At 40.3% G+C, this 24,986-nt stretch overlaps 2 protein-coding genes across 23 annotated transcripts in view; one reads left to right on the top strand and one right to left on the bottom strand.

Moving 5' to 3' along the window:
* Window positions 1-24,986, bottom strand: part of PPHLN1 (periphilin 1) — a 216,789-nt gene that overhangs the window by 120,122 nt on the left and 71,681 nt on the right. For 4 of the 20 annotated variants that reach the window (XM_024257470.3, XM_024257476.3, XM_054527138.2 and 1 more), the window contains exon 1: window positions 276-367. The exons of 8 other annotated variants lie outside the window; for them this stretch is intronic. The gene's annotated coding sequence lies outside the window, so the exon portion shown is untranslated. Of the gene's footprint in view, window positions 1-275; window positions 380-24,986 lie in introns of those variants that run through there. 8 more of the 20 variants (XM_024257472.3, XM_063712116.1, XM_024257475.3 and 5 more) reach the window with 5 other exon arrangements.
* Window positions 367-23,398, top strand: ZCRB1 (zinc finger CCHC-type and RNA binding motif containing 1). Of its 3 annotated transcripts, none has more exons than XM_002823112.5 (8): window positions 380-581; window positions 2,410-2,495; window positions 4,082-4,110; window positions 8,643-8,754; window positions 9,094-9,201; window positions 12,583-12,695; window positions 12,804-12,879; window positions 13,371-13,782. In XM_002823112.5, the coding sequence occupies exons 2-8, from the start codon at window positions 2,412-2,414 to the stop codon at window positions 13,500-13,502; spliced, it is 654 nt and encodes a 217-aa protein (XP_002823158.1). In that variant the 5' UTR covers window positions 380-581; window positions 2,410-2,411; the 3' UTR covers window positions 13,503-13,782. The 3 variants fall into 3 exon arrangements, with proteins under 3 accessions (XP_054383117.1, XP_002823158.1, XP_054383118.1); XM_054527143.1 differs by lacking the exon at window positions 380-581 and adding an exon at window positions 4,542-4,629; XM_054527142.1 differs by lacking the exons at window positions 12,583-12,695; window positions 12,804-12,879; window positions 13,371-13,782 and adding an exon at window positions 23,157-23,398 and having other exon boundaries at window positions 367-581.

Raw genomic sequence — 24,986 nt, 5'->3', positions numbered from 1 at the left:
TGACTCCTCTCGGGTCACTGAAGTTACCTAGCTCAGTCGTCTTCTTGCATATTAAGGCGCTACAGAGAGGCGAACCCGTATCTTAGACTCAATACTTCCCTTTATTCCAAACTCCACTGCGTCTCTCCACCCTCAACCGCATGGGCAGAATTGTCCCACAGTACAAAGGCAGGAGAATCAAGGACCCGACACAGAAAACTCCCGCTCACTCCCCCCGCGTTTAGCCGCCTGCACACGCTCTGCATCCATCTCTGGGAAAGGTAAAAAGCTCTCACCGACTCTGGCCCTCCGGGAGATCCGGTAAATGTAGCCGTCCGCTCGCCGCCGTTATCCCAGGTAGGCACTTCCGGCGCGCGCAATGACGTTAGCGAAGCGCTCGCCTCTGGGCCCGCCTTCGGGGCCCGGATCTCAAACAGCCGGGAAGAGGCACTGTGGCTGGTACCATCTGCTCTCCGCGCCTGACCCCTCCCAGGATTCGTGATGCCAAGGCCGCTGCGAGCGGCTACGAAGAGTCGGGGTTGAGCCCCAGCTGAGCCGAGGGCTCGCACTCTTCTGGTCTCCCAGGCCCAACCCACCTGAAGGTAAACGCCTCCTCAGCTGCGGCCTTCGCTCCTGTGGGGCCCCCTCCCCAGACTCGGCTGCCAAAACGCTCTGCCCCTCTCTCCCGCCACCCTTTTTATTCCAGGACCTTAACCTCTCCCTGCCTTCGCGGCTCTCAGCAGAACGTGTAACGCATAGTTTCAAATGAGAAACTTTTAAAAAGCGACGTATCTATGTTGAGTTTCTGAAGTTTTCTAAATAATTCCCCCATAACACCAAACATGAGGCAGTTTTCTCATTCCTTCACGAATTGGCATGCCATAGAGTCAATATTTTTCCATTTGTGATGGTTCATCTTCCCATCTCAAATACACACCACACGCTGTTTTTAAATCAGAAATTTGAATTTGGTTGAGCCTGATATTTTCACTGTAATTTGCTGACTTTGTCAGATAATATGTGAAAATTACTGATTACATTTGTAAACTTTATATACATATACACACATACATACAGGCCTGTTTCTTCAAGGCACCAAGCCTATTTATATAATGTATCATTTCATAATTTGGCAATAAGTAAAATTAGCGTTTCGAAAGAAGTTTATTTTGTCGATACGTAAGCTTAAATTTCCTCCTTAACATCATACTAAATGGGGAAAAGAAAATTTTCCTCTTAACACACCACTCCAGAGAAAAAAATATTAAGCAAAAAAGGTATCCAGCCATAGTACAGGCATGCACAGCATAACAACTTTTTGGTTAACAACAAACCACATATACCACAGTGGTCTCCTAAGAGTATAATACATTGTACCATATTTTTAGTGTACGTTTTCTGTGTTTAGCTATGTAAATATTTACCATTGTGTTTCAACTGTCTACATTATTCACTACATTAACATGCTATACAGGTTGTAGCCTAGGAGCAATAGGCTAGACCATCTAGGTTTGTCTCAGTACACCCTATGATGTCTGCACTGTGAAATCACGTAACCCTCAGAACATACCTCCTTCATTAAGCATAGCATGACTGTGTATTAGCAAAAATCAGTGGCTAAGGTTGTGTCTGAGTCCCCAGGCTCTTTCTGACCTGGGTGAGCAAGGTATTAGGTATTGTACATATACAATACATATTCATTAGAGCATTTTTTTGCTTATAGTCTGAGTGGAAGTTAGGAGTAGCCTCAGAGTTTTTCCTTCATCTATTTAAAACCCGTCTCCATACCCATACAGTGTGGCACTGAAAGTGTTGATGTAAAGAATACTTGAAAGAAGAAGAACCAAAAAAGAATTTTTTTTAAGTGGTGACTGGGAAAAAGGAATTCCTTAATTCAGCCTGCTGGAGTCATTGTTCCTAACTTCCTAAAATGTAAGGAAGGTGTACACATCTGGCATAATTAAATCGGTGATTGTTAATACTTCATTGGTTTTTGTTTTTTGTTTTTTGTTTTTTTCCAAATAATACCCAGACTGGTCTGATGTACTGGTTTTATTTGGAATTAAGAATACCTGGTTTAGGCCAGGTGTGGTGGTTCATGCCTGTAATCCCAGCACTTTGGGAGGCTGAGGCAGGTGGATCACTTGAGGTCAGGAGTTCAAGACCAGCCTGACCAACATGGTGAAATACTGTCTCTACTAAAAATACAAAATTAGCCGGGCATGGTGGTGGATGCCTGTAATCCCAGCTACTCGGGAGGGTGAGGCAGGATAATTGCTTGAACCTGGGAAGCAGAGGTTGCAGTGAGCTGAGATCGCGCCATTGCACCCCAGCTTGGGCAACAAGAGCGAAACTCCGTCTCAAACAAACAAACAAACAAAAAAAATCCTGGTTTAGATTGATTGCTGATAAGTTTATTTTCACTTTTAGAAATGAGTGGTGGATTGGCTCCAAGTAAGAGCACAGTGTATGTATCCAACTTGCCTTTTTCCCTGACAAACAATGACTTGTACCGGGTAAGTAAATCTTATCGAGTGACTGCTATTTGAGATACAGATAACCTTAAGCAAATAGTTCTCCCTGGCAAATTCTTTTTTTCTTTTCTTTTTTTTTTTTTTTTTTTTTTTTTTTTGAGACAGTCTAATTCTGTCACCGAGGCTCGAGGCTGTAGTGCAGTGGCACTATCATGGCTCACTGCAGCCTCCCCACCCCCTCAGGTGGTCCTCCCACCTCATCCTCCCAAGTAGCTGGGAATACAGGTGTGCGCCACCATGCCTCTACAAGCTACCTGGGAGACTGAGGTTGGAAGATTGCTTGAGCCTAGGAGGTTAAGACGACAGTGAGCCAAGGTCACACCACTGCACTCCAGCCTGGGTGACAGAATGAGACTCTGTCTCAAAAAAAAAAAGAAAAAGAAAAAAATAGAAGCTATATTTAATGAACATTTAAGTGAAATTATGTGTTAGATACTAAGGAGATGCTAAGATGTTAGGTGCTAAGGAGAAAAAATAAAGCAGGAAAGGTGGGCTATTGAATGTTAAGTTGGGAATGGAGGTGAAATTTTACATAGGGTGGTCAGAAATGCGATTATTGAGAAGGTGACTTTTGAATAAAGACCTGAAACGAGTAAGAGGCACCTGTGCAAATTCTAGAGGACAAGCATTTCAGGAAAAAGGGATAATCTTAGGTAAGCCCACTCGAGGTGCCTTATAGGACCTATTTACATCATGGTAAGCACTCTGGCTTTCACTCTGAGTGAAACGAGGCCATTAGTAAGTACTATATAGAAGACTGTACTGGCCTTCAGAACCCAGTGTTGCTAACACTGCTATCCAGTTATTTTACATTCCAGCATTATACAGCTTAATCATGGAACGAAAAAATTCCTTATTATTGGTTGCATATACTAACACATTCTAAAAGACTTTTTATATAATAGGAACTCTTAGTATATGGGTAATGAGCTGGAACTCTAGAAATAAATGAGATCGCATAGGATAAAGTAAAAGTAGCAGAAGAGAGAGCCAAGTATAAAGTTTCACCAACATGTTAATGGTGGGCAGAGGAAGAAGACTGATAGAAATGGATTTTTCATTATAAAAGCTTATTTTATGAGGTTTTGTTTTGTTTTTTAAATAAAGCAGTCTAAGGATCTGTCTTCTTAAACAGGGATTGCTTAATAGGAATAATAAGGTAGTGGTGAGGGTAGAATTGGAAAAGTGCTGCTCCATAACATTGACATTTGAAGCACAGGTGCAGCTGGCACTAGGATGGAGTTGATAGTTGCCATGGGTATACCTCAGGAACACAGCAGCTGTCCAGTGTGTATGCCTTAGATCTACCACATGTGTAGAGTGAGTTTTTTTCTCTGTATTTACTCCATTGTCAAATTTAGAAACTGAGACAGATACATGGGACTCCAACAACAGTAAGTATATTATTCTAGTAACCAAAAAAAACTTTTTTCTAGGGCCTGCCTTATAGACTGAAGGCTGAAATTGTTCATAAACTATAACAAAGAATTTGGTCAATGTCTGCAACCTAAAAATTTGATGTTTTATGATTTTAAAATAAATTGTAAATATGTGGTCTTTTGTTTCAGATATTTTCCAAGTATGGCAAAGTTGTAAAGTAAGTATTCACATTAAATTTTGTAACTTCATTTAAAAGTTTATCTGAATTTGCTTCTCCATTTTTTTAATGACAGTAGATTTTTAAAAATAAAACATGCTTGATATAATAAAGAAAATAATACTATTAACATTTTTATGACAATTTTAGTTGGTTTTCCATGTACATAAACATGTAGACAATTTTTCTTAAAGCCTATATTCCATACATACAATTTTATTTTCTTTTTCAATTTGACATATCATAAATGTCTTTCCATGTGCTATAAAGATACATCCTCCTAGCTAATGGTAAACAAATATTTTGGTTACTAGGAAGTGTGTTATCAAGTATACTATAAGTAACCTACTTTCAAATAAATAGGTGGTTTTTTGTTTTTTTTTTCAAATAAATAGTGTAAAAACAAATATTTAGGTGTATCTGACTTGCAGGATGCTATGAGACTGATAAATAGAAAACATTATCTTCCTTCAGAGAAAGCTTGGAGATCGTTGGAAAGACTAGAAACATGCAAAAATGGTAATGGATGATAACAGGGCTGAGGGTTAGGAACAATAAAAAGAACTTGAACTTCTCGTAGTTCACTGTTTTAAATCAAGCAACTATATTATGGGGCAAAAAAGTAACAGGATACTGTCATCCTAACTTTCTTATAACCAATATAGATTCTGATATAAATTTAAAATCCCAAGAATTTCGAGCATATTTATCTTGGCTAATTTCTTCTAGTGTTCCATAAATGGATATTAAACAGTTGAAGCTCGTTTGCATCTTGAAATTACTAACTTCTTTTACAGTTACTTTGCTATTAAAAAAGCATTATGAAAAATACTTCTGTGTAAATTTTTGGGTGTTCAGATTTTAAAAAGTCATCGTCATCAGTCCAAACACTGGTAATGATGATGGTATGTAATACTTAAATGAGCACAGATATATGCCAGGCATTGTTCTAATCTCTTTATGTGTATTATTTAATTCTCACAACTACCCTTTAAGGTAGGTACTATTATCATCTCAGTATTATAAACGATGAAACTGAAGCACACAGTAAACCTAAGGTCATCTTGCTAGCTAGTGGTGGAGAAAATATTTGAATCCAACAGTGAGATTTCAGAGCCCACTCCCTTTTACCTTTTTTTTTTTTTTTTCCCGCTTTGTCAGAATCTCTGAATGCATTTCCATATAAATATATAGTCCTAAACCATGAAACTGCAGTGGAGTTAAAGACACAAGAGTTATAAGCACCTAGAAACAGGGAAGACTTTATCTAGTCTAGAGAGCCAAGGAAGGCTTACCTAGGTCAGTATTTTTTTAGTGGAAACCTAAAGTATGAGTAAGAGTTAAGTAGGCAAAAATAAGGGAGGAATATTTCAGATAGAGGGAATAGCTTGTGCAAAGGCCCTGTGGCAAGAGAAAATAAAGTGAGATCAAGAAATAGAAAGAAGGCCAATGTGACTGGAGATGAGTGAGTAAGGGGGAGAAAGCACAAGATGGCTCCAGAGATGGAAGCAGGTTCCTCATCTTACTTCTTGGTCAGGTTACAAAGGTATTTGGTTTTCATTCTAAGAATATCAGGAATCATTTAAGAATTTTAAGTGAGGGGTGACATGATTTAAATTTTTTAAAGTTTATTCTGGCTTAATGTAGAAATTAGATTGGAGGGGAACAAAAGCAAATGCAGCTGGGCGCAGTGGCACACATCTGTAATCCCAGCACTTTGGGAAGCCGATGTGGGAGGATCACTTGAAAGGTCATGAGTTCAAGACCAGCCTGGCCAACATGGCGAAACCCCATCTCTACAAAAAATACAAAAAGTAGCCGACCGTGGTGGTACACACCTGTAATCCCAGCTACTTGGGAGGCGAGGCATGAGAATCACTTGAACCCAGGAGGCGGATGGAGGTGGAGGTTGCAGTGAACCAAGATCACGCCACTGCACTGCAGGCTGGGCAAAGCAAGATCCCATTGCAAAAAAAAGAAAAAAGCAAATGCAGTGAGACCAGTCTGAATCTAAAACTGTAGCCCAGGGGAGAAATGTGTACTAAAATAGTACAGGTGGAGATATAGAGACTGGTCAGATTTCAGAGATCATTATGAAATAAAGTGGGTAATACTTAGTGATGTGTATAGGAAGCAAAGTGGGTACTATTTAGTGATATGCTTACTTTGTATAGAAGGACTTTGTGAACAAGAAGGAGGCGTTATGGATGACATTCAGGTTTCCCAAAATAGTGTATGCTTCATATTATGTGCTTAAATAAGTACATCATATACCTTGTATTAGGAAATGGTGCTATTATCTACCTCTTTTCCCTTGCCAGAAACATGGGAGTCACAGTAGATTTGTCCTTTTAAATATCTGGTGTAATTTTTTTTTTCTGTTACCACAGAAGGTATCTCTATCAAAGTACTGTATGATAGTTGGTTTGTTGGTCTGTCTCCACCACTAAACTGTAAGCTTTCTCCTGAGGGTAAAAACTACTGTTAGTGCTTAGCACATGGGCTTGAGGCTAACAGAGTGACTGAATGACCGAATGAATGAACACATACAATGTACTCTTTTAGAAACTACTTTTCCCATTTTTTTGGTCTATCTTTCCCATTGAATATAAAGGTATATCTATCAATCAGCATATTGAGCTAGGCACATATGGATTACAGAGACAGCCTTAAAGGAGTTTACATTAAAATAGATGAGATGAGGCATTGTTTATGAATAACACAATTCAGCAGAGACTAGCATAATGGAGGAGAAATTATATCCAGTTGAAGCTACTAGAAACTGACACATTGACTTGAACCCCGAAAGAATGAGGAAAATTTTAATGGGCAGTGATTCAGAGGTGAAAGAAGATAGAAGCTGTATGAACAAAGGCACAAATTTGGGGAAATACAGGCCATGCTACTGGAGCATTGAGTGGTTTCTTTTGGGTAGACTTCATAGTGTGTGTGTGGGAAGGAGCAGTGAAAGATGAAGGACATGGGAGCCAAATCATCAAGGATACTGACTGTGGGACAAAGAATAGGCAACTTACAGAACCGAAGATTTTTGAACAAAGGAATGGCGTGATTTTATTTATTCCTTAAGTAGAAGACTACTTAAGGATATGAGAAAATTATAAGAGAAAAAATTATCATAAAGGAACCAATAAGAATAGACTGTTAAAACAGTAATGCCACTGTGGACAAGAAAAAAGCAGTGGAATCGGAAAAGAAGCAACAGATGAGAGATCATTAATTGAGGATGATGTAGAAAGCCAATACTTCTTTTGAAATAGTACTTTAAAAAAAAAAGATTTATAACTTTCACAAACATTATGAAAAATTCGAAAACATAAAGCAAATACCTTATTCAATATTTCTGTCAAATTGGTGACTTTTCCAACTCCAGCATTCCCTCTACATTCACCAGTCATCCCTTGGCATTCTGCTGTAAGCAAGAGCCTTCCCTCCCATCTCCTCCACTTATTTATTGGTCTATTATCCATAAGAATTATAAATTCCTACCTTCTCTGTGGCTTATAATTTATTACTGTAATGAATTATTTTGATGCTCAAATTGTCCTTGATTTGGCCAGTGGGAGCTCCTTCCAGCTGGCTGCTGTATTCTTGGCCCCATCATTCATTCATTCATTCATTCATTCCTCCCTCCCTCCCTCCCTCCCTCTCTCTCACTCGCTCACTCACTCTTGCACTCTCTTACTTTCTGGCATAAGGTGTTCCAAGCTCCTCTTGTACCTGCCCTGCTCTAGCCTTGGAATCCGCTATTTCTCCAAAGAGCCCTGTTGAACATTGTTTTTAAACTATGTTAAATGACATAGGGTGGGCAAGGGCCTTCGTGACTAGGGATGTGGATGGGGCAGGAGAAAGAGCAGGCTCTGTGCTCTCATAACTCTCCTTGTCACTCAGGTACACCCTGGTGGGTGGTATGGCTAAAAACCACAGAACTGGAGATGCTTTTTCCCTAAAGATCAGGGTCTCATTATGTTGCCCAGGCTGTTCTCAAACTCCCATGCTCAAGCATCCTCCTGCCTCTGCCTCCCAAGTAGCTGGAATTACAGGTGCACACCACCACACCCAGCTCTGGAGGCTTTTTTTTCTTATTTTTCTGAAGATTCTTTAAAAGAATATTAAGAATATACTTTGATGCTAACACTTAGAAAAATAAGTAAATCATTTTACTTCTTGTGTAAAGTATACCTTTATTTTGTTTTGTTTTGCAAGGTGAGGGAGTTAGCATGGAAGAGGGACTGTGGTTACTCTTTAAGATTTCATTGTCTCTGTAATTTCTTTACTTCACCCTTCAATCTCTGATTAACTCCTAATCATAGCTGTGCTCACTTCTGTTAAATCAGTATCACCCTTTCCCATTTCCATTCTTGATATCCCTTGACTTTGAACAGATAGCTGATTTTTCAAATGTATTAATTTATCTTATAAATGTTTAGCCCTTTTTAAAATGAATTTTTCAAGTATTATTATCTGTTTTATTTATTGCTGCCTCATTTTTAACTCTTTGTTTATGCTTTAAGGGTTACCATAATGAAAGATAAAGATACCAGGAAGAGTAAAGGGGTTGCATTTATTTTATTTTTGGATAAAGACTCTGCACAAAACTGTACCAGGGCAATAAACAACAAACAGGTAAGCTATTCATCTCCATCAAGGTTTTTAGCCCCAAAGCCTTTATGCTCACCCAGGCCAAAAATGTGGGGATATAGTGGATCATCAGGTGTAGCAGATATCAGTAGATTCTTAAGATATCTAACTTATAGAAGGAAAAGAGGTCAAACTACTGGGTTCTCAAAACATTGGTGGAATCTCAGGAATAAGAATACTACAGAATAGAATTTATCACACCTAAGTGACAATTGCTAAAAAATCCAAAATAAACTGGAATTGAAGGTTTGAGAAAATTGATTAAACAATTAATTTTAGGTTTCAGTGAAATACATTCTACATTTACATTTTTCTCTTGTTTAGTTATTTGGTAGAGTGATAAAAGCAAGCATTGCTATTGACAATGGAAGAGCAGCTGAGTTCATCCGAAGGCGAAACTACTTTGATAAATCTAAGTGTTATGAATGTGGGGTAAGTAAACTTAAAACTTAATGGAACTTTCCATAGTTTAAGATACTTTTCACATCAGTATTTTATTTTTGCTCACCAAAACTTCTGACTGGCTAAACCAGATTATGAAAATGCTTTATTTTTTAATATTTATTTTTTTGAAATAGGGTTTTCCTCTGTCACCCAGTACAGTGATGCAGTCACAACTCACTGCAGCCTCCACCTCCCGGGCCCAAGTGATCCACCACAGTGTCCGAGTAGCTGGGACCACAGGCATGCACCATCACACCCTGCTTAATTTTTAAAATTTTTGTAGAGGCAGGGTCTTCCTATGTTGCCCAGGCCAATCTCAAACTTCTGGGCTCAAGCAGTCCTCCCACCTCAGCCTCCCAAAGTGCTAGAGTTACAGGTGTTAGCCATTGTGCCTGGCCTAGTTGTTAGGGTCTCTAAACTCATCAAAGTAAATTCAATTGAAATACAATGTGTAAAGATAACCTGAGTTGGATAATACAAAGTGGTATTTTCTCTAGTTCCTAAATCTTTTGAAAATCACTAGTTTTAAAAGTGCTAGACTGATTACTTATGTCACTGTCTTGCAAGATTTTCGTAACTCATAAATTTTTGTTACTAGGATATTGCCTGTTTCTTTAACAGTTTTTAAGTCACAGTTCAATAGCAACATTATCATGTGACCTTATCCTCTGTGGGATATTGTGTTTTGAAGTTTTTTATTTTTTCCTATTAGTATTGCTAGTGTTTTGTAACTGAACTATCCCCACATTTTCTTCTTTGGTTCTCTTCATGATCTGTCATTATCCATTTAAAGTTTTGGTGATGAAGAGAGAGAGACAGCCATAGAGTAATTTTGTATAAGGTCTGTATTGGTACCAAGAGAATTTTAGTCTGGTTCTCATAGGTGTAAGTTTGTAAAATGACCATAAAAATACTTAAGAAACAGGCCGGGCACAGTGGCTCACGCCTGTAATCCTAGCACTTTGGGAAGCTGAGGTGGGCGGATCACTTGAGGTCTGGAGTTCGAAAGCAGACTGACCAATATAGTGAAACCCAGTTTCTTCTAAAAATACAAAAAAAATTAGCCAGGCGTGGTGGCAGGTGCCTGTAATCCCAGCTACTTGGGAGGCTGAGGCAGGAGACTCGCTTGAACCCAGGAGGTGGAGTTTGCAGTGAGCCGGGATCACTCCACTGCACTCCAGCCTGGGCGACAGAGCAAGACTCTGTCTCAAAAATAAAAATAAACATAAAATAAAATACTTAAAAAACAGAGTCCAGAGGTAGTAATGGAGAACTGGGGAGAGAATCACTGAAAGATACCGTCCTGGCTACAAAATCACATGGAAGATGCAAGGAAATGGCTTGAGGTCCTCCACCCCACTGTCACTCCCCATACCCCCAACAAAAAACATAACTAAATAAACAGACTGATGGATGGATGAATAGAAAGAGTGAGCAAGCAGTCGCTTGGATACATACTGATTTTGTCAATTCCTATGATTCTAAAACCTCTTAAGTAAACATTTTAGAAACTTTTCCAAAGTTCTGAGTTTTGTAAAAGAAAGAAAGGGAGGGAGGGAAGGTAGTTATATTCAGATTAGCATGTATCTTCATATTCACCGTAAATATTAAATTATCTGAGAAATCCTAGATGAATGTGTTAGTTGGTTCCTTTTGGTTTATGGATCCATAGAGTTGTTATATTTTTTACATTTTTATATTTAATTTCCCTCCCTCCAAAAAAAACTTTTTTATATTCACCTAGCCTGGTTTTTCTCAAGTTATTTCATTAAATCCTTTTTTAGTATGGGATATGTTAATTTTTTTTTGCTACAATATTATTCCAAAACAGTTTCAGATATGCTTCTCTATTTTCTCAGCAGCTCATTAACAGTAAGTAACCTCTTTAAGTTGGGCCATGTCCTAGGTATACAAAGTGCACAGTCTGTCTGCTTTGTCAAATATACTGGAAAAGCATGATTATTGTTCCCTTCTATTGTTCTAACCTTGGCTTAGTCCCCACACCCTACCCTGACATAACCTCTTAAATCGAATTGTAGTGAGCTGATGTCCAGATTATAGTTGAGCTCTTATGTTTTACAAGTCAATGTTCTAGCTAAGTAGGAATAATAGCCTAGTCCAGCGTTGTCAAATGAGAATATAATGCAAGCCACGTATGTTACTAAGTCTTCAGAAATCCAATGTGTATTTTACCTTTACAGTACATATCAATTCAGACAGTAGCCACATTGGCTGGCTAGTGACTACTGTAATTGGATAGTGCAAGTGTAGTCAGGATATGAAAGGGAAAAAACGGAAGTAATTCATAGGAAAAGTGAGGAAGAAATTTTCCATTTGTTTTTTGGTTTTTTGTTTGTTTTTTGAGACAGGGTCTTGCTCTGTTGCCTAGACTGGAGTGCAGTGGCACAGTCTCAGCTCACTGCAGTCTCTGCCTCCTGGATTTGATCAATTCTTGTGCCTCAGTCTCCTGAGTAGCTGGGATTACAGGCATGTGCCACCAAGCCCAGCTAATTTTTGTATATTTAGTAGAGACAGGGTTTCGCCATGTTGGCCAGGCTGGTCTTGAACTCACTTCCTAAGGTGACCCACCTGCCTCAGCCTCCCAAAGTGCTGGGATTACAGGCTTGAGCCACCATGCCCAGCCCAACAGAGTATTAAGCAACATCTTGGAAATTAACAGGAATAGTTTTATCCTCGTTTTATCAATAACTTAAGATGTTTACATTTAGGGTAAATGATCCATTTAAATTTTGATTTTTTTTTTTTTTTTTTTTTTTTTTTTTTTTTGAGACGGAGTTTTGCTCGTCACCCAGGCTGGAATGCAACGGCACGATCTCAGCTCACTGCAACCTCCACCTCCTGGGTTTAAGCAATTCTCCCACCTCAGCCTCCTGAGTAGCTGGGACTTACAGGTGTGTGCCACTACGCCCAACTAATTTTTTTTTTTTTTTTTTTTTTTTAGTAGAGACGCGATTTTACCATTTTGGCTAGTCTGGTCTCGAACTCCAGACCTCAGGTGATCCACCCACCTCGGCTTCCCAAAGTGCTAGGATTACAGGCGTGAGCCACCGCGCCTGACCAAACTTTTATATCTTGAATTTTGAGATTTAAATGTTTGAAAGAAGACTACTGCTTCTACTCTTAATAAAACTACTAAATAGTCCTAAATGTTAAAATAACTGAGAGTTATAATATCACCTTCTAAATATTAAAGTACTGGGTTTTATCATTAATGTCTTCTGTATAGTCCCAGTATGGGAATATTCCTTTTTAAATTCGAAAACTTTTTAGTAATAAGGTACCAGACAAGTTTTTATAAATAACGTCAAATATGGTATTTTTCCTTTCCTTTTTAATGGGAAACAAAAGGAAAGTGGACACTTAAGTTATGCCTGTCCGAAAAATGTGCTTGGAGAACGTGAGCCTCCAAAGAAGAAAGAAAAAAAGAAAAAAAAGAAAGCGCCTGAACCAGAAGAAGAAATGTATGTATATTATTCTTACTAAATACATTATCATGTTGCTTTTGTCTTTTGGTTGGTTGCTTTTGACTATTGGTTGGTTACATTCCAATTTGTTTTTCTTTATTTAAGTGAGGAAGTAGAAGAAAGTGAAGATGAAGGGGAAGATCCTGCTCTTGACAGCCTCAGTCAGGCCATAGCATTCCAGGTATTAAATTGTTCTTTTAAAAGGCATCATACAATAGTTGACTTGGTTTATAGTCCTTGCTTACTTCATTGATCACCTCATGGCAACCTCTCTTTTTCCCCCTAACCTCCTAAGCCTTAGGAGACAAGCTGTTTCTCTGAGGTACTTAGCCAGTGTGAATGAAAAGTTCCCATTGGTTCTTCCTAGATTTTAAGGGCCCCACAACACTTACTATCTTAATCTTTTTTCATTAAAGAAATGAGCAGAACTATTTGCTCAAAGTGAATATAGCCCAACAGAAAAGATTTTTTTTAGAAATTTCCTAGGATAATTTTGTGTAAGATTTTGAGATGAGACAGAACTCAGGGGAAGGGAGCAGATCTTATTGTCTGCATGGACTGGGAGAGTGGGAAGTAATGGCATTTGTGGTATGTTTTTGCCATGTTTTGAATTAATGAACCATAAATAGTATTAAACAGGTTATTGGTTTTGTTTTGTTTTTTGAATCACAGCAAGCCAAAATTGAAGAAGAACAAAAAAAATGGAAACCCAGTTCAGGAGGCCCCTCAACATCAGATGATTCAAGACGCCCAAGGATAAAGAAAAGCACATATTTCAGTGATGAGGAAGAACTTAGTGATTAAAATCTTGCCCTAGCACAGTAATAAAAATCAAGATTTGTTAGTAATAATCTTGAAGAGCTAATTTTAATAAAAATAAGAAAAGTTAATACTATCATGTTAATACCATTATTGTCATCCTAAGAAAAAAGATATTTTAAAAATTTATTTGAAAAGTTCATAAGGGCTTTATTCATGCCTGATTTGTTTACATGAGGACTTCTGAAATTAATCCTTAAACTTCCTGAAGACCGAAAAGTTGAATGATTTATTGTTACTTATGTTAATAAACTTTTCAAGAGAATTTTGTCTTTAAATATGGGTGTTTTGTCATCATATTTCTTGTAGCTTTATCCCAATCTGGATAAATTGTAAATACCTATTAAATAAATTATAAATACCTATAAAATATAAAGTAACATAGCTCTAAAAGGCTTAAAATCAAACACAGGTGTTATTTGTCTTCCCTACCCATAGCACCAAATTCCAATCCCTAGAAGAAACTACTCACATGTGCACACATGTTGCTAAATAAAGTACATATATTTCAGTCACTTAATAAAGGAGAATTATTCAATCTCTTATACTTCTCCTACCTTCCTCAATCTTCCCAATGTGGCTGTGTTAAAAATTTGGGGGAATCCATATATATCTTTAATGACCAAGTAAATACTTTTCACTTCTGAGCCAAGGAGTATGCTATGATTACGTTTTTCCTAGAGTTAATAATTGTCTATTTTTTTCCATATATTATCTTTGTATTTATGACTAAATGTTCCCATTCTGTCTGCAGGTGGTTATATGGGAATGGGATTAGAGAACCTTTAATTTTCTACTTTGTATATTTCTATATTGTTTAACTTTGTAAGAATGCCCATTACTTTTTTAACTAGTAAAAGCAATAGAAATAAATTAATACTATCATAGTAATATTATGATTGTCATCCCAAGAAAAAATATATTAAAAAGATATTTGAAAAGTTCATTATAAAAGCTTTCTTTGTGTTTCCACTTTGAATACTACAAAGTGTTAACCACCCACCAGCAAAGAATCTTCCAGATCACAACAAGACAGACAGAATGATTGAATGCAGTACTCAACCATCTGTTTGGCCATTAGTCAAATACCACAACAGTTTTGGTTTTTTTTTTTTTTAATTTTTATTCATTTATTTATTTTTGAAATGAAGTCTCACTCTGTCGCCCAGGCTGGAGTACAGTGGTGCGATCTCAGCTCACTGCAACCTCCACCTCCCCGGTTCAGACCATTTTCCTGCCTCAGCCTCCTGAGTAGCTGGGATTACAGGCATGTGCCACCACATCCAGCTAATTTTTGTATTTTTTTTAGTAGAGTTGGGGGTTTCACCATGTTGGTCAGGCTAGTCTCAAACTCCTGACCTCGTGATCCACCCGCCTCAGCCTCCCAAAGTGCTGGGATTACAGGCATGAGCCACCGTGCCTGGCCTACAGTTTTAAAGCAAATAAAAAAATTAGGAAAAGATTTGCCACAAATATATAAAAGTTTCTATGAATACCTGAAAACAGACTCTAATAGGAAATAAATTAGTGACAAATCGAATATTTAGAAGATAAAATAGGCCAGGTGCAATGGCTCATACCTGTAATCCCAACACATTGGGAGGCCAAGACAGGAGGAGTGTTCGAGGCCAGGAGTTTGAGCCCAGCCTGGGGAACATAAGGAGACTGTCTTTACAAAAAATAACATTAGCCACTCGCACCTGTTTTCCTAGCTACTTGGGAGGCTGAGGCCGGACAGACTGGGAAACAGCATGATCCTGTCTTTAAAAAAGAAAAAGTAAAAAAAAAGTTTATCATTACTTTTTAAGGAAATCTATTACAACCAGTGATACATCAATTTTAACCTAATTAGGAAAAAAACACTTCAGTGTTGGTGAGGATGACATTAAAAGCACTTGTGGTATTGTATACGTGCCCTGGATCAATTCTGAAGGGTAATTTAACAATAAATATCAAATGTTAAGTATGTTCTATTTTTTGAACTAGAAATTACATTCTATTTTATCCTAGGGTTCTAATCAGAAATGCAGGTATTTATGTACAAACATATATTATTTAAAATTCAAAACAAATAATTGTTGGCCGGGCACAGTGGCTCACACCTGTAATCCCAGCACTTTGGGAAGCCAGGGCAGGCGAATCACTTGAGGCCAGGAGTTCGAGACCAGCCTGGCCAACATGGTGAAACCCCATCTGTACTAAAAATGCAAAAATTAGCCAGCCATGGTGACACACGCCTGTAATTCCAGCTACTCAGGAGACTGAGGCACAAGAATCGCTGGAACCAGGGAGGCAGAGGCTGCAGTGAGCCCAGATCGTACCACTGCACTCCAGCCCTGGGTGAGAGTGAGACTCTGTCTCAAAAAAAGAAAAAAAGAAAAAGAATTGTCAACAGCAAACTAAAGCATGATGCATTCGCAATAATAGATTATTAGGAAGCATTAAAATGTTTCAAAGAATTTTTAATTGTATGAGAAAACATTCCAGATATAATGTCAAGTGTAAAACACTTGCTATATATGGATACATATCTGCATATGGAAGGGAGAAATGCTCACTGCTAAAGTAGCAATGCAGAGTGGTTAAGAGTATGCTCTTTTTTTGACAGATACACTTAGGTTCCTATGGCCATATTGCCACTTAAAGCTGCTGATCGTAGGCAATTTACTTAACCTGAGTTATATGAAAACTAAGAAGGTTAAAGCAACACGGACAAATATTGTATGATATCACTTACATGAGGCACCTGGAATAGGCAACGTGAAATTCACAGAGACAGAAAATAGAGGTTACCAGGGTCTGAAGGGAGGTAGAAAGGGGCGGGGGTAGTTATTTAATGCATAGTTTCTGTTCCAGTTGATGAAAAGTTCTGGAAATGGCTAGTGGTGACGGTTGCTCAATACCGTGAATGTACCTAATGGCACTAAGTTGTACACATAAAAATGGGTAAAATGGGCCGGGCACAGTGGCTCATGCCTGTAATCCTAGCAGTTTGGGAGCCTGAGGCGGGCAGACTGCCTGAGCTCAGGAGTTCAAGACCAGCCTGGCCAACAGGGTGAAACCCCGTCTCTACTAAAATAGAAAAAAATAGCCGAGTGTGGCAGTGTGCGCCTGTAGTCCCAAATACTCGGCAGGCTGAGGCAGAAGAATTGCTTGAACCCGGGAGATGGAGGTTGCAGTGAGCCAAGATCATGCCACCACGCTGCAGCCTGGGCGACAAAGCGAGACTCCGTCTCAAAAAAAAAAAAGGTAAATTTTATGTGATGTATATTTTAGCACACACAAAAAAACATATGCCTCAAGTGACAGGACTGCATAGAAAAAAATGTGCAAACATAACTAAAAATTTTTTGTAAAGTGTAATTAGGCCAGCAAGCCCTCCCCACAGCCCACCAAGTCATGCTGAACCATCACACCTGCAAGCCCCTTCCTTGCGGTCTATGTCCAGAATAAGATTAAGATAGGTTTCCCACCTCAGGCAAGGGATTGGAGAGGTCCTTCCCCAGGAGAAAATACATACAGCTTGAGATATTAGCCCTAAAGAAAATGTTCAGTAATAAAGACCTCCAAGTTGATATGCCCAAGGCAGTGCTAGTGAAATATGCTCTGCTCAGCTTTTCAGTGCTTCACATTCAAATATGAACAGACACATAAGCATCAACAAACATTTGAGGAAAGCCTCTAATACAACAGAAACCCAAACAAGCATACCACAAAAGAGAGCTTTAAGAACAATTCTGGCTTTGAAAAATCTATCTATCCCCTACTGTTTCAGAAAAAGAGACTGAACCTGTGATGAACTTGGTAGTTTCTTTTTTTTTTTTTTTTTTTTTGAGATGGAGTCTCACTCTGTCACCAGGCTGGAGTGCAGCGGCACAATCTTGGCTCACTGCAACCTCTGCCTCCCAGGTTCAAGCGATTCTCCTGCCTCAGCCTCCTGAGTAGCTGCGACTACAGGTGCGCACCACCACACCTGGCTAATTTTTGTATTTTTAGTAGAGACGGGGTTTCACCATGTTGGCCAGGATGGTCTCGATCTCCTTACCTCATGATCTGCCCGCCTTGGCCTCCCAAAGTGCTGGGATTACAGGCGTGAGCCACCGTGCCAGGCCTTTTTTTTTTCTTTTTTAGACAGAGTTTCACTCTTGTTGCCCAGGCTGCAGTGCAATGGCATGATCTCAGCTCACTGCAACCTCCACCTCCTGGGTTCAAGCGATTCTCCTGCCTCTGCCTCCCATGTAGCTGGGATTACAGGTGTGTGCCACCATGCCTGGCTAATTTTCTTTTTTTTTAGTAGAGATGGGGTTTCACCATGTTGGTCAGGCTGGTTTCGAACTCCTGACCTCAACTGATCCACCTGACTCGGCCTCCCAAAGTGCTGGGATTACAGGCGTGAGTCACTGCGCCCGGCCAACTTGGTAGTTTCTAGTAAGTACTTGTCTAGCAGAGAATCCCCTTCTTGCTGGATATGACTAGTGGTTTTTTGGGGTTTTTTTTTTTCCTTCTGCAGTCATTTATTTACTCATTGCTTTTTTGACTAGATGGCTTATTCTGAAATTGTCAATTACAGTTTTCAGATTATCATGAAATTCAATTATGCCCACATATGACATTTATAAATTTTGCATGTTAATTTATTCCTTTGTTTTATACGCTAAAGGTGTGTGCTTATATGTGCCAGGTGTGGTGGCATGCACCTGTAGTCCCAGCTCCTGGAGAGGCTAAGGTGGGAGGTTCCGGCTAAGGTGGGAGGTTCCCTTGAGCCCAGGAATTTAAGTCCAGCTGGGCAACAGAGTGAAAACCTGTCTCTAAAAAACAAATAAAATTGAATTTAAATAATATTTTTGGACAGGTGTAGTGGCTCATGCCTGTAATCCCAGCACTTTGGGAGGCCAAGGCAAGAGGATCTCTTGAAGCCAGGAGTTCAAGACCAGCCTAGGCAACAAAGTGAGACCCTGACTTTATAAAAATAAAAAATAACTGTTTTTAATTAAAAAAATTAAAAACTATGTTTTAAATGCTTAAATATTAAAAACTTGATTACCATACCTAGAAAAGTTCTTGAAAGCTTTACATAGAATATGCCATAGATCAGTAACTTAGGTTCAATCATTGATGGAGGGCTGGAAACGCAATTTTTAAAGTGGGGAGGAAACTATTGGATCATATAAATAAGTCATTCAGCTTCAGAAATGGATAAAAGAGATAAAAATATAATTAGAAATCTATTTTTCTTTGTCTTACCACCGCTTTCCTCTGTACTTCCTTTATTTCTCAACAAGCTTTCTTCATATGGTGGTAGAGATGACCACCAGTATCTCTAAAGGTAGGAATCCCAACAAAGAAAACCCCTTTCCCAGTGGTCCCAGCAAAAGTTCCAAGAAAGCCCTGATTGGCTAGGTCTCTGTCACAGTCCCCATTCCTGGAAATAAGGAAGAGAGTCAGTCCCACCCCGACTACATAGAGTGAAAGTGTTCCTATGCAACGCAGGATCTATTTTCAGTTTGGAATCAATGTGGAAATTATCCTGTCAAAAGAATCTTAAGCTTAAAACCCTCCTTTCAACATTTCCAAGGGCAGAATACTGAGATGGCTGAGCAGAACACAAAAAGAAAATAAAGATTCAGGCTGGGTGCAGTGGCTCACACCTGTAATCTCAACACTTAGGGAGACTGAGGCAGGTGGATCACCAGAGGTCAGGAGTTCGAGACCAGCCTGACCAACATAGTGAAACCCCATCTTTACTAAAAATACAAAATTATCCGGGCGTGGTGGTGCATGCCTGTAATCCCAGCTACTTGGAAGGCTGAGGCAGGAGAATTGCTTGAACCCAGGAGGCGGAGGCTGCAGTGAGCTGAGATCACGCCACTGCACTCCAGCCTGGGCAACAGAGTGAGACTCTGTCTCAGAAAAAAAAAAAAAAAAAGAAAGAAAGAAAAGAAAAGGAAAAGAAAGAAAAGAAATATATATGGAAAGAAAGTGAAAACCTCCTTGGAAAGCAGTTTGATCAGCACTATTACTTAAACTAACAATGTGAACAGTGGCAGTCAGACTGAGCCCTCAGTCCAGAGAATGGGAGTAAGCCACTATCAATTTTTTTAAAACACTCCGTTTATAAGATCCAAATTTTAAGAATCCTTATATACTGCTATAGATAAAGACAACCAGTTAACAATTTTAGTTAAGATATGGCACCTAGAAATAAGCAGACCAGAAACATAAAAGCTTTTATAGAAAGCAGATTCCTAAAGTGCATGTTACACTTTTCGTCAGCACATCTTTGCAAGATGCATGGTTTCATGTGAAACACATAATCTTGTTTTTTTATGGAGATGGTATAGTTTGGTTAGAGCCTCATAAGTCTATTTAAGATAAGTTAAATACTAAAAATGGCTTTTAACAAATTATCTGAAAGACAAATTATATCACATATTTAGCACTATGTTTCAGGCACTGTTCTAAACACATTATAAATATGAAATAATTGAATCCCTTTTAGGTATTGTTTTCATCATTATACAGATGACAGAACTAAGGCACAGAGAGGCAAAGTAATTCACCCAAAGTCACACAGCCAATAAGTAGCACGATAACGTTTTAAATGCAGGGTACAATGTATGTTATTTTGGAGATGGATACACAAAAAAGCCCTATGCATGACTTACCAAAAATAAATAAATAAATAAAATTTAAAAATTAAAGAAAAAGGCCGGGCGTGGAGGCTCATGCCTGCAATCCCAGCACTTTGGGAGGCCAAGGTGGGCGGATCACCTGAGGTCGGGAGTTCGTGACTAGCCTGACCAACATGGAGAAACCCCATCTCTATTAAAAATAGAAACTTAGCTGGGTGTGGTGGTGCATGCCTGTAATCCAGCTACTCGGGAGGCTGAGGCAGGAGAATCACTTGAACCCAGGAGGTGGAGGTTGCGGTGAGCTGAGATCGGGCCATTGCACTCCAGCCTGGGCAAAAAGAGTGAAACTCCGTCTCAAAAAAAGAAAAGAAAAAGAAAAGCCCTGACTTCACCACTACTCAATATATACATGTAACACTTGTACCCCATAAATTTATACAAAGAAAATTTTTAAAAATAAAAGAAATAAAGCCAAGCAAACTTGCTCTAGAGTCAATATACTACCTCTATGCTATGATGCTTCTCTCAAAAAGTACTCAAATTATATGACTGGCCGGGCGCGGTGGCTCAGGCCTGTAATCCCAGCACTCTGAGAGGCCGAGGGGGATGGATCACCTCAGGTCAGGAGTTTGAGATCAGCCTGCCCAACATGGCGAAACCCTGTCTCTACTAAAAATACAAAAATTAGCCAGGCATGGTGGCACGCGCCTGTAGTCCCAGCATTCAGGAGGCTAAGGCAGGAAAATCACTTGAATTCAGGAGGCGGAGGTTGCAGTGAGCAGAGATCATGCCACTGCACTCCAACCTGGGCGACAGAGCGAGACTCCATCTCAAAAAAAAAAAATATATATATATAGTACTGCCTTATCAACTAGGAGACGGTGGTTTTAAATTTCATTTTACTTGCATAAGAATAACAATTTGTTTTATTATATCTTAATGATTTTTCTGGAGGTGGAAATATTTTTGGAACAACCAACAAATTGTAAAGTTAAAAAAGTAAATCTATTATGCCCTAGTGCTTTCTTTAAAAAAATTAAAAATAATTTCCACTTGGAAGTTTAATGAGGTCTCAGACTTATCTGTCCACAGCGGAATCCCTGGTCTCCCAAACCAGCTATACTCCCAACTTTTCCCATTTCTGTTTGGTTTTGTCTTGAGACAGAGTCTCACTCTGTTGCTCAGGCTGGAATGCAGTGGCACCATCATAGCTCACTGCAGTCTTGACCTCCCAGGTTCAAGTGATCCTCCCACCTCAGCCTCCCAAGAAGCTGGGACTACACCTGTGTGCCACCACTCCCAGCTATTTTTTTTTTTTTTTTTTGTAGAGGTGGGGTCTCCCTACGTTGCCTAGACTGGTCTTGAACTCCTGGGCTCAAGCAATCCTCCCACCTCAGCCTCCCAAAGTGCTGGGATTACAGGTGTGAACCACCGTGCCTGGCTTCCATTTCTGTTAATGTTAACTCCATTAGCCGAGGCCAAAGAATTTGGAGTTATCCTCACTTCCTCTTTTTTTTTTTTTTTTGAGACAGAGTCTCGCTGTGTCGTCCAAGCTGGAGTGCAGTAGCGTGATCTCGGCTCACTGAAATCTCCACCTCCCAGGTTCAAGAGATTCTCCTGCCTCAGCCTCTCGAGTAGCTGGGACTACAGGTGCCTGCCACCGTGCCCAACTAAATTTTTTTTTATTTCTTTTAGTAGAGACGGGGTTTCACTATGTTGGCCATGCTGATCTTGAACTCCTGACCTTGTGATCTGCCTACCTTGGGCTCCCAAAGTGCTGGGATTATAGGCATGAGCCACCATGCCAGGCCGTCTCCTTTCTTTTTCTTATACCCCCACATCTAAGTCACAAGCTGTTGGCTCTGTCTTTAAAATATGTTCAGATACATGGAGTTAATCTACTGCAATCACCTTGGCCCATGACATCATCTCACTAGAATTACTGCAATTGCTTTTTTTTTTTTTTTTTTTTTTAGACAGAGTCTCACTCTGTCTCCAGGCTGGAGTGCAGTGGTGTGATCACAGCTCACTGCAACCTCCAATTCCCTGGTTCAAGGGATTCTCCTGCCTCAGCCTCCCAAGTAGCTGCGATTATAGGCACGCGCCACCACGCCCAACTAATTTTTGTATTTTTATAGAGATGGGGTTTCACCACGTTGGGCAGGATGGTCTCGATCTCCTGACCTCATAATCTGCCTGCCTCAACCTCCCAAAGTGCTGGGATTATAGGCATGAGTCACTGTACCCCGCCTGCAGTTGCCTCCTAAGTACTCTGCATAGAGCTGTCAGAGTGATCCTTTTAAAAGTAACACAGGCCAGGTGCAGTGGCTCATGCCTGTAATCCCAGCACTTTGGGAGACCGAGGTGTGTGGATTACCTGAGGTCAGGAGTTCAAGACCAGCCTGGCCAATGTGGTGAAACTCCATCTCTACTAAAAAAATACAAAAATGAACCAGGCATGGTGGCAGGTGCCTGTAGTCCCATCTACTGGGGAGGCTGAGGCAGAAGAATCACTTGAACCTGGGAGGCGGAGGTTACAGTGAGCCAAGATCACGCCATTTCACTCCTGCCTGGAGGACAAAAGCAAAACACCATCTCAAAAAAAGTAAGACAGATATAACCCTCCACTCAAAAGTCTCCCCTGGCTTTTCATCTTCCCCAGAGTTAAAGCTAAAGTTTTAACAATGACTTAGATATATAAGCTTCCAAAAGAAGGGCTCTGTCTCTCTCATCTCATCACCTACAATTCACCTCCTAGGTTTGTCTACTATAGCCACTGTGGCCTCCTTACTGTCTCTCACATTCACCAGACAGGCAGGCACCCACCTGAGAACTTTTGCAATAGCTGCACAGTCAGTTTAAGCATTCTTCCTCCTGGTTTGTTTTCCTCCCTCCCTCCTTCCCTCCCTCCTTCATTCCCTCCTTCTTTCCTCCTTCCTTCCTCCTTTCTTCCTTCCTTCCCCACCATGCCCCCCTATCCTCTACCCATATAAACCCCAAACCCCAGAATCACATGAGAAGACGACAAGACAACCAGATGAACAGCAGAACGACATGGCAGAGAAAGAGAAGAGGAACCTCTGAATGCCAAGAGGAGTTCTGCTGGGGGTGGTCAGACAGGAGTTCAGCAGCTGGAAGGCCAAACTCCAGGGGAAGATCATCTTCCCACTCCATCCCCACTTCTGGCTCCCCATCCATCCCACTGAGAGCCACCTCCACTGCTCAATAAAATCCTTGCATTCATCGCTCAAGTTCGTGTGTGACCTGATTCTTCTGGAACGCTGGACAAGAGCCTGGCATATAGAGAGCTGTCACACTGGCCCTGTGCCCTTGCAGAAAGGCAGAGGGTCCACTGAGCTAGTTAACACTGAAGTTGTCCACGGATGGCAAGGCCAAAAGGGCACACTGTAACACACACCCACTTGGGCTCCTGTACCTGTCTGTCTGTGTGCTCCCCTTCCTAGAAGGGGTTTAGCCATGGCAGTGACTGAACAGATGAGCCACACCCTGTCGCATGTCCTGTGAGGGGGGTCAGGGAATTCTCCAGTTTCATCTGGGGGCTTGTCCAGGATACAGCTAAAGAACGGTGAGTTAAAATGTGATACTAGGCTGGGTGTAGTGGCTCATGCCTGTAATCCCAGCACTTTGGGAGGCCAAGGTGGGAGGATCACGAGGTCAGGAGATCGAGACCATCCTGGCTAACATGGTGAAATCTCCTCTCTATTAAAAATACAAAAAAGTTAGCCGGGCGAGGTGGCGGGCGCCAGTAGTCCCAGCTACTCCAGAGGCTGAGGCAGGAGAATGGCGTGAACCCGGGAGGCGGAGCTTGCAGTGAGCCGAGATCATGCCACTGCACTCCAGCCTAGGCAACAGAGCGAGACTCTGTCTCAAACAAACAAACAAAAAAGTTAAACTGTCAGATCTGCCTCTTTCCCAAGACCCTGCCACCATGCCCGGCCAGCCTCTTAAGTATATCAAGTTATCCATGATAGACCAAGGATTTGATGAAAATCCCACTGCCTTCTTGGAAAGGCTAAGAGAGGCCTTTGTAAAGCACACCTCTCTGTCTCCTGACTCTGTCGAGGGACAACTTATCCTAAAGGGTAAATTTATTACTCAGGCAGCCCCTGATATCAGGAGGAAGTTGCAGAAACAGGCCCTGGGACCAGATAGTACTTTAGAGAACCTTCTGAAAGTAGCCACCTCGGTTTTTTACAATAGAGATAGGGAGGCCCAGGAGAGAGACAGGAAATGCAGGAAAGAGACAGAGGCTTTAATGGCCACCAGACAAGCCCACTAAGTCCAGAACAGGTACACCTGTTAACTGCTACAAGTGTGGCAAGCCATGGCATTTCAAGGATTGCCCAGGCAGCATGAGGAAGCCACCTCGACCCTGACAGTATTTTCAAGAAGTTGTTGGAAGCATAGCTGTTTCCTATTAATACCGCCTTGATTTCTGGAAACTCAAAAAAGTTCTCAATTAATATTAGACTATTAGGAAAGACCATAGAATGGTTGTATGGGTACTTGAGGTATAGTTTCTACTGAATAAGTATCACTTTTGCACCATCATAAAGTCAAAAATTTGTTAAGTTGAACCATCGGAAATTGGGAACCATCTGTACTTAAATAAGCTAGAGCAGCCTTGTCAGCTTGGTTCACAACCTCATCTTTGTCTCATTCCCCAAGGAAAAAAATGGAAAAATACTATGCTAAATGCTGTTCATAGTGCCAAATAATTCAAATTACAAAGGCAGAAGTAGGGTATATAGAAGTCGCATGATCACTGTTCTGTATTCAGGTTGTAGTTATGGGGAAAAGTCTGTATACTAAGTTC

The sequence above is a fragment of the Pongo abelii genome, chromosome 10 (assembly GCF_028885655.2).
Source record: "Pongo abelii isolate AG06213 chromosome 10, NHGRI_mPonAbe1-v2.0_pri, whole genome shotgun sequence".
Taxonomy (NCBI): domain Eukaryota; kingdom Metazoa; phylum Chordata; class Mammalia; order Primates; family Hominidae; genus Pongo; species Pongo abelii.
This window is presented reverse-complemented; position numbering and strand designations above follow the sequence as displayed.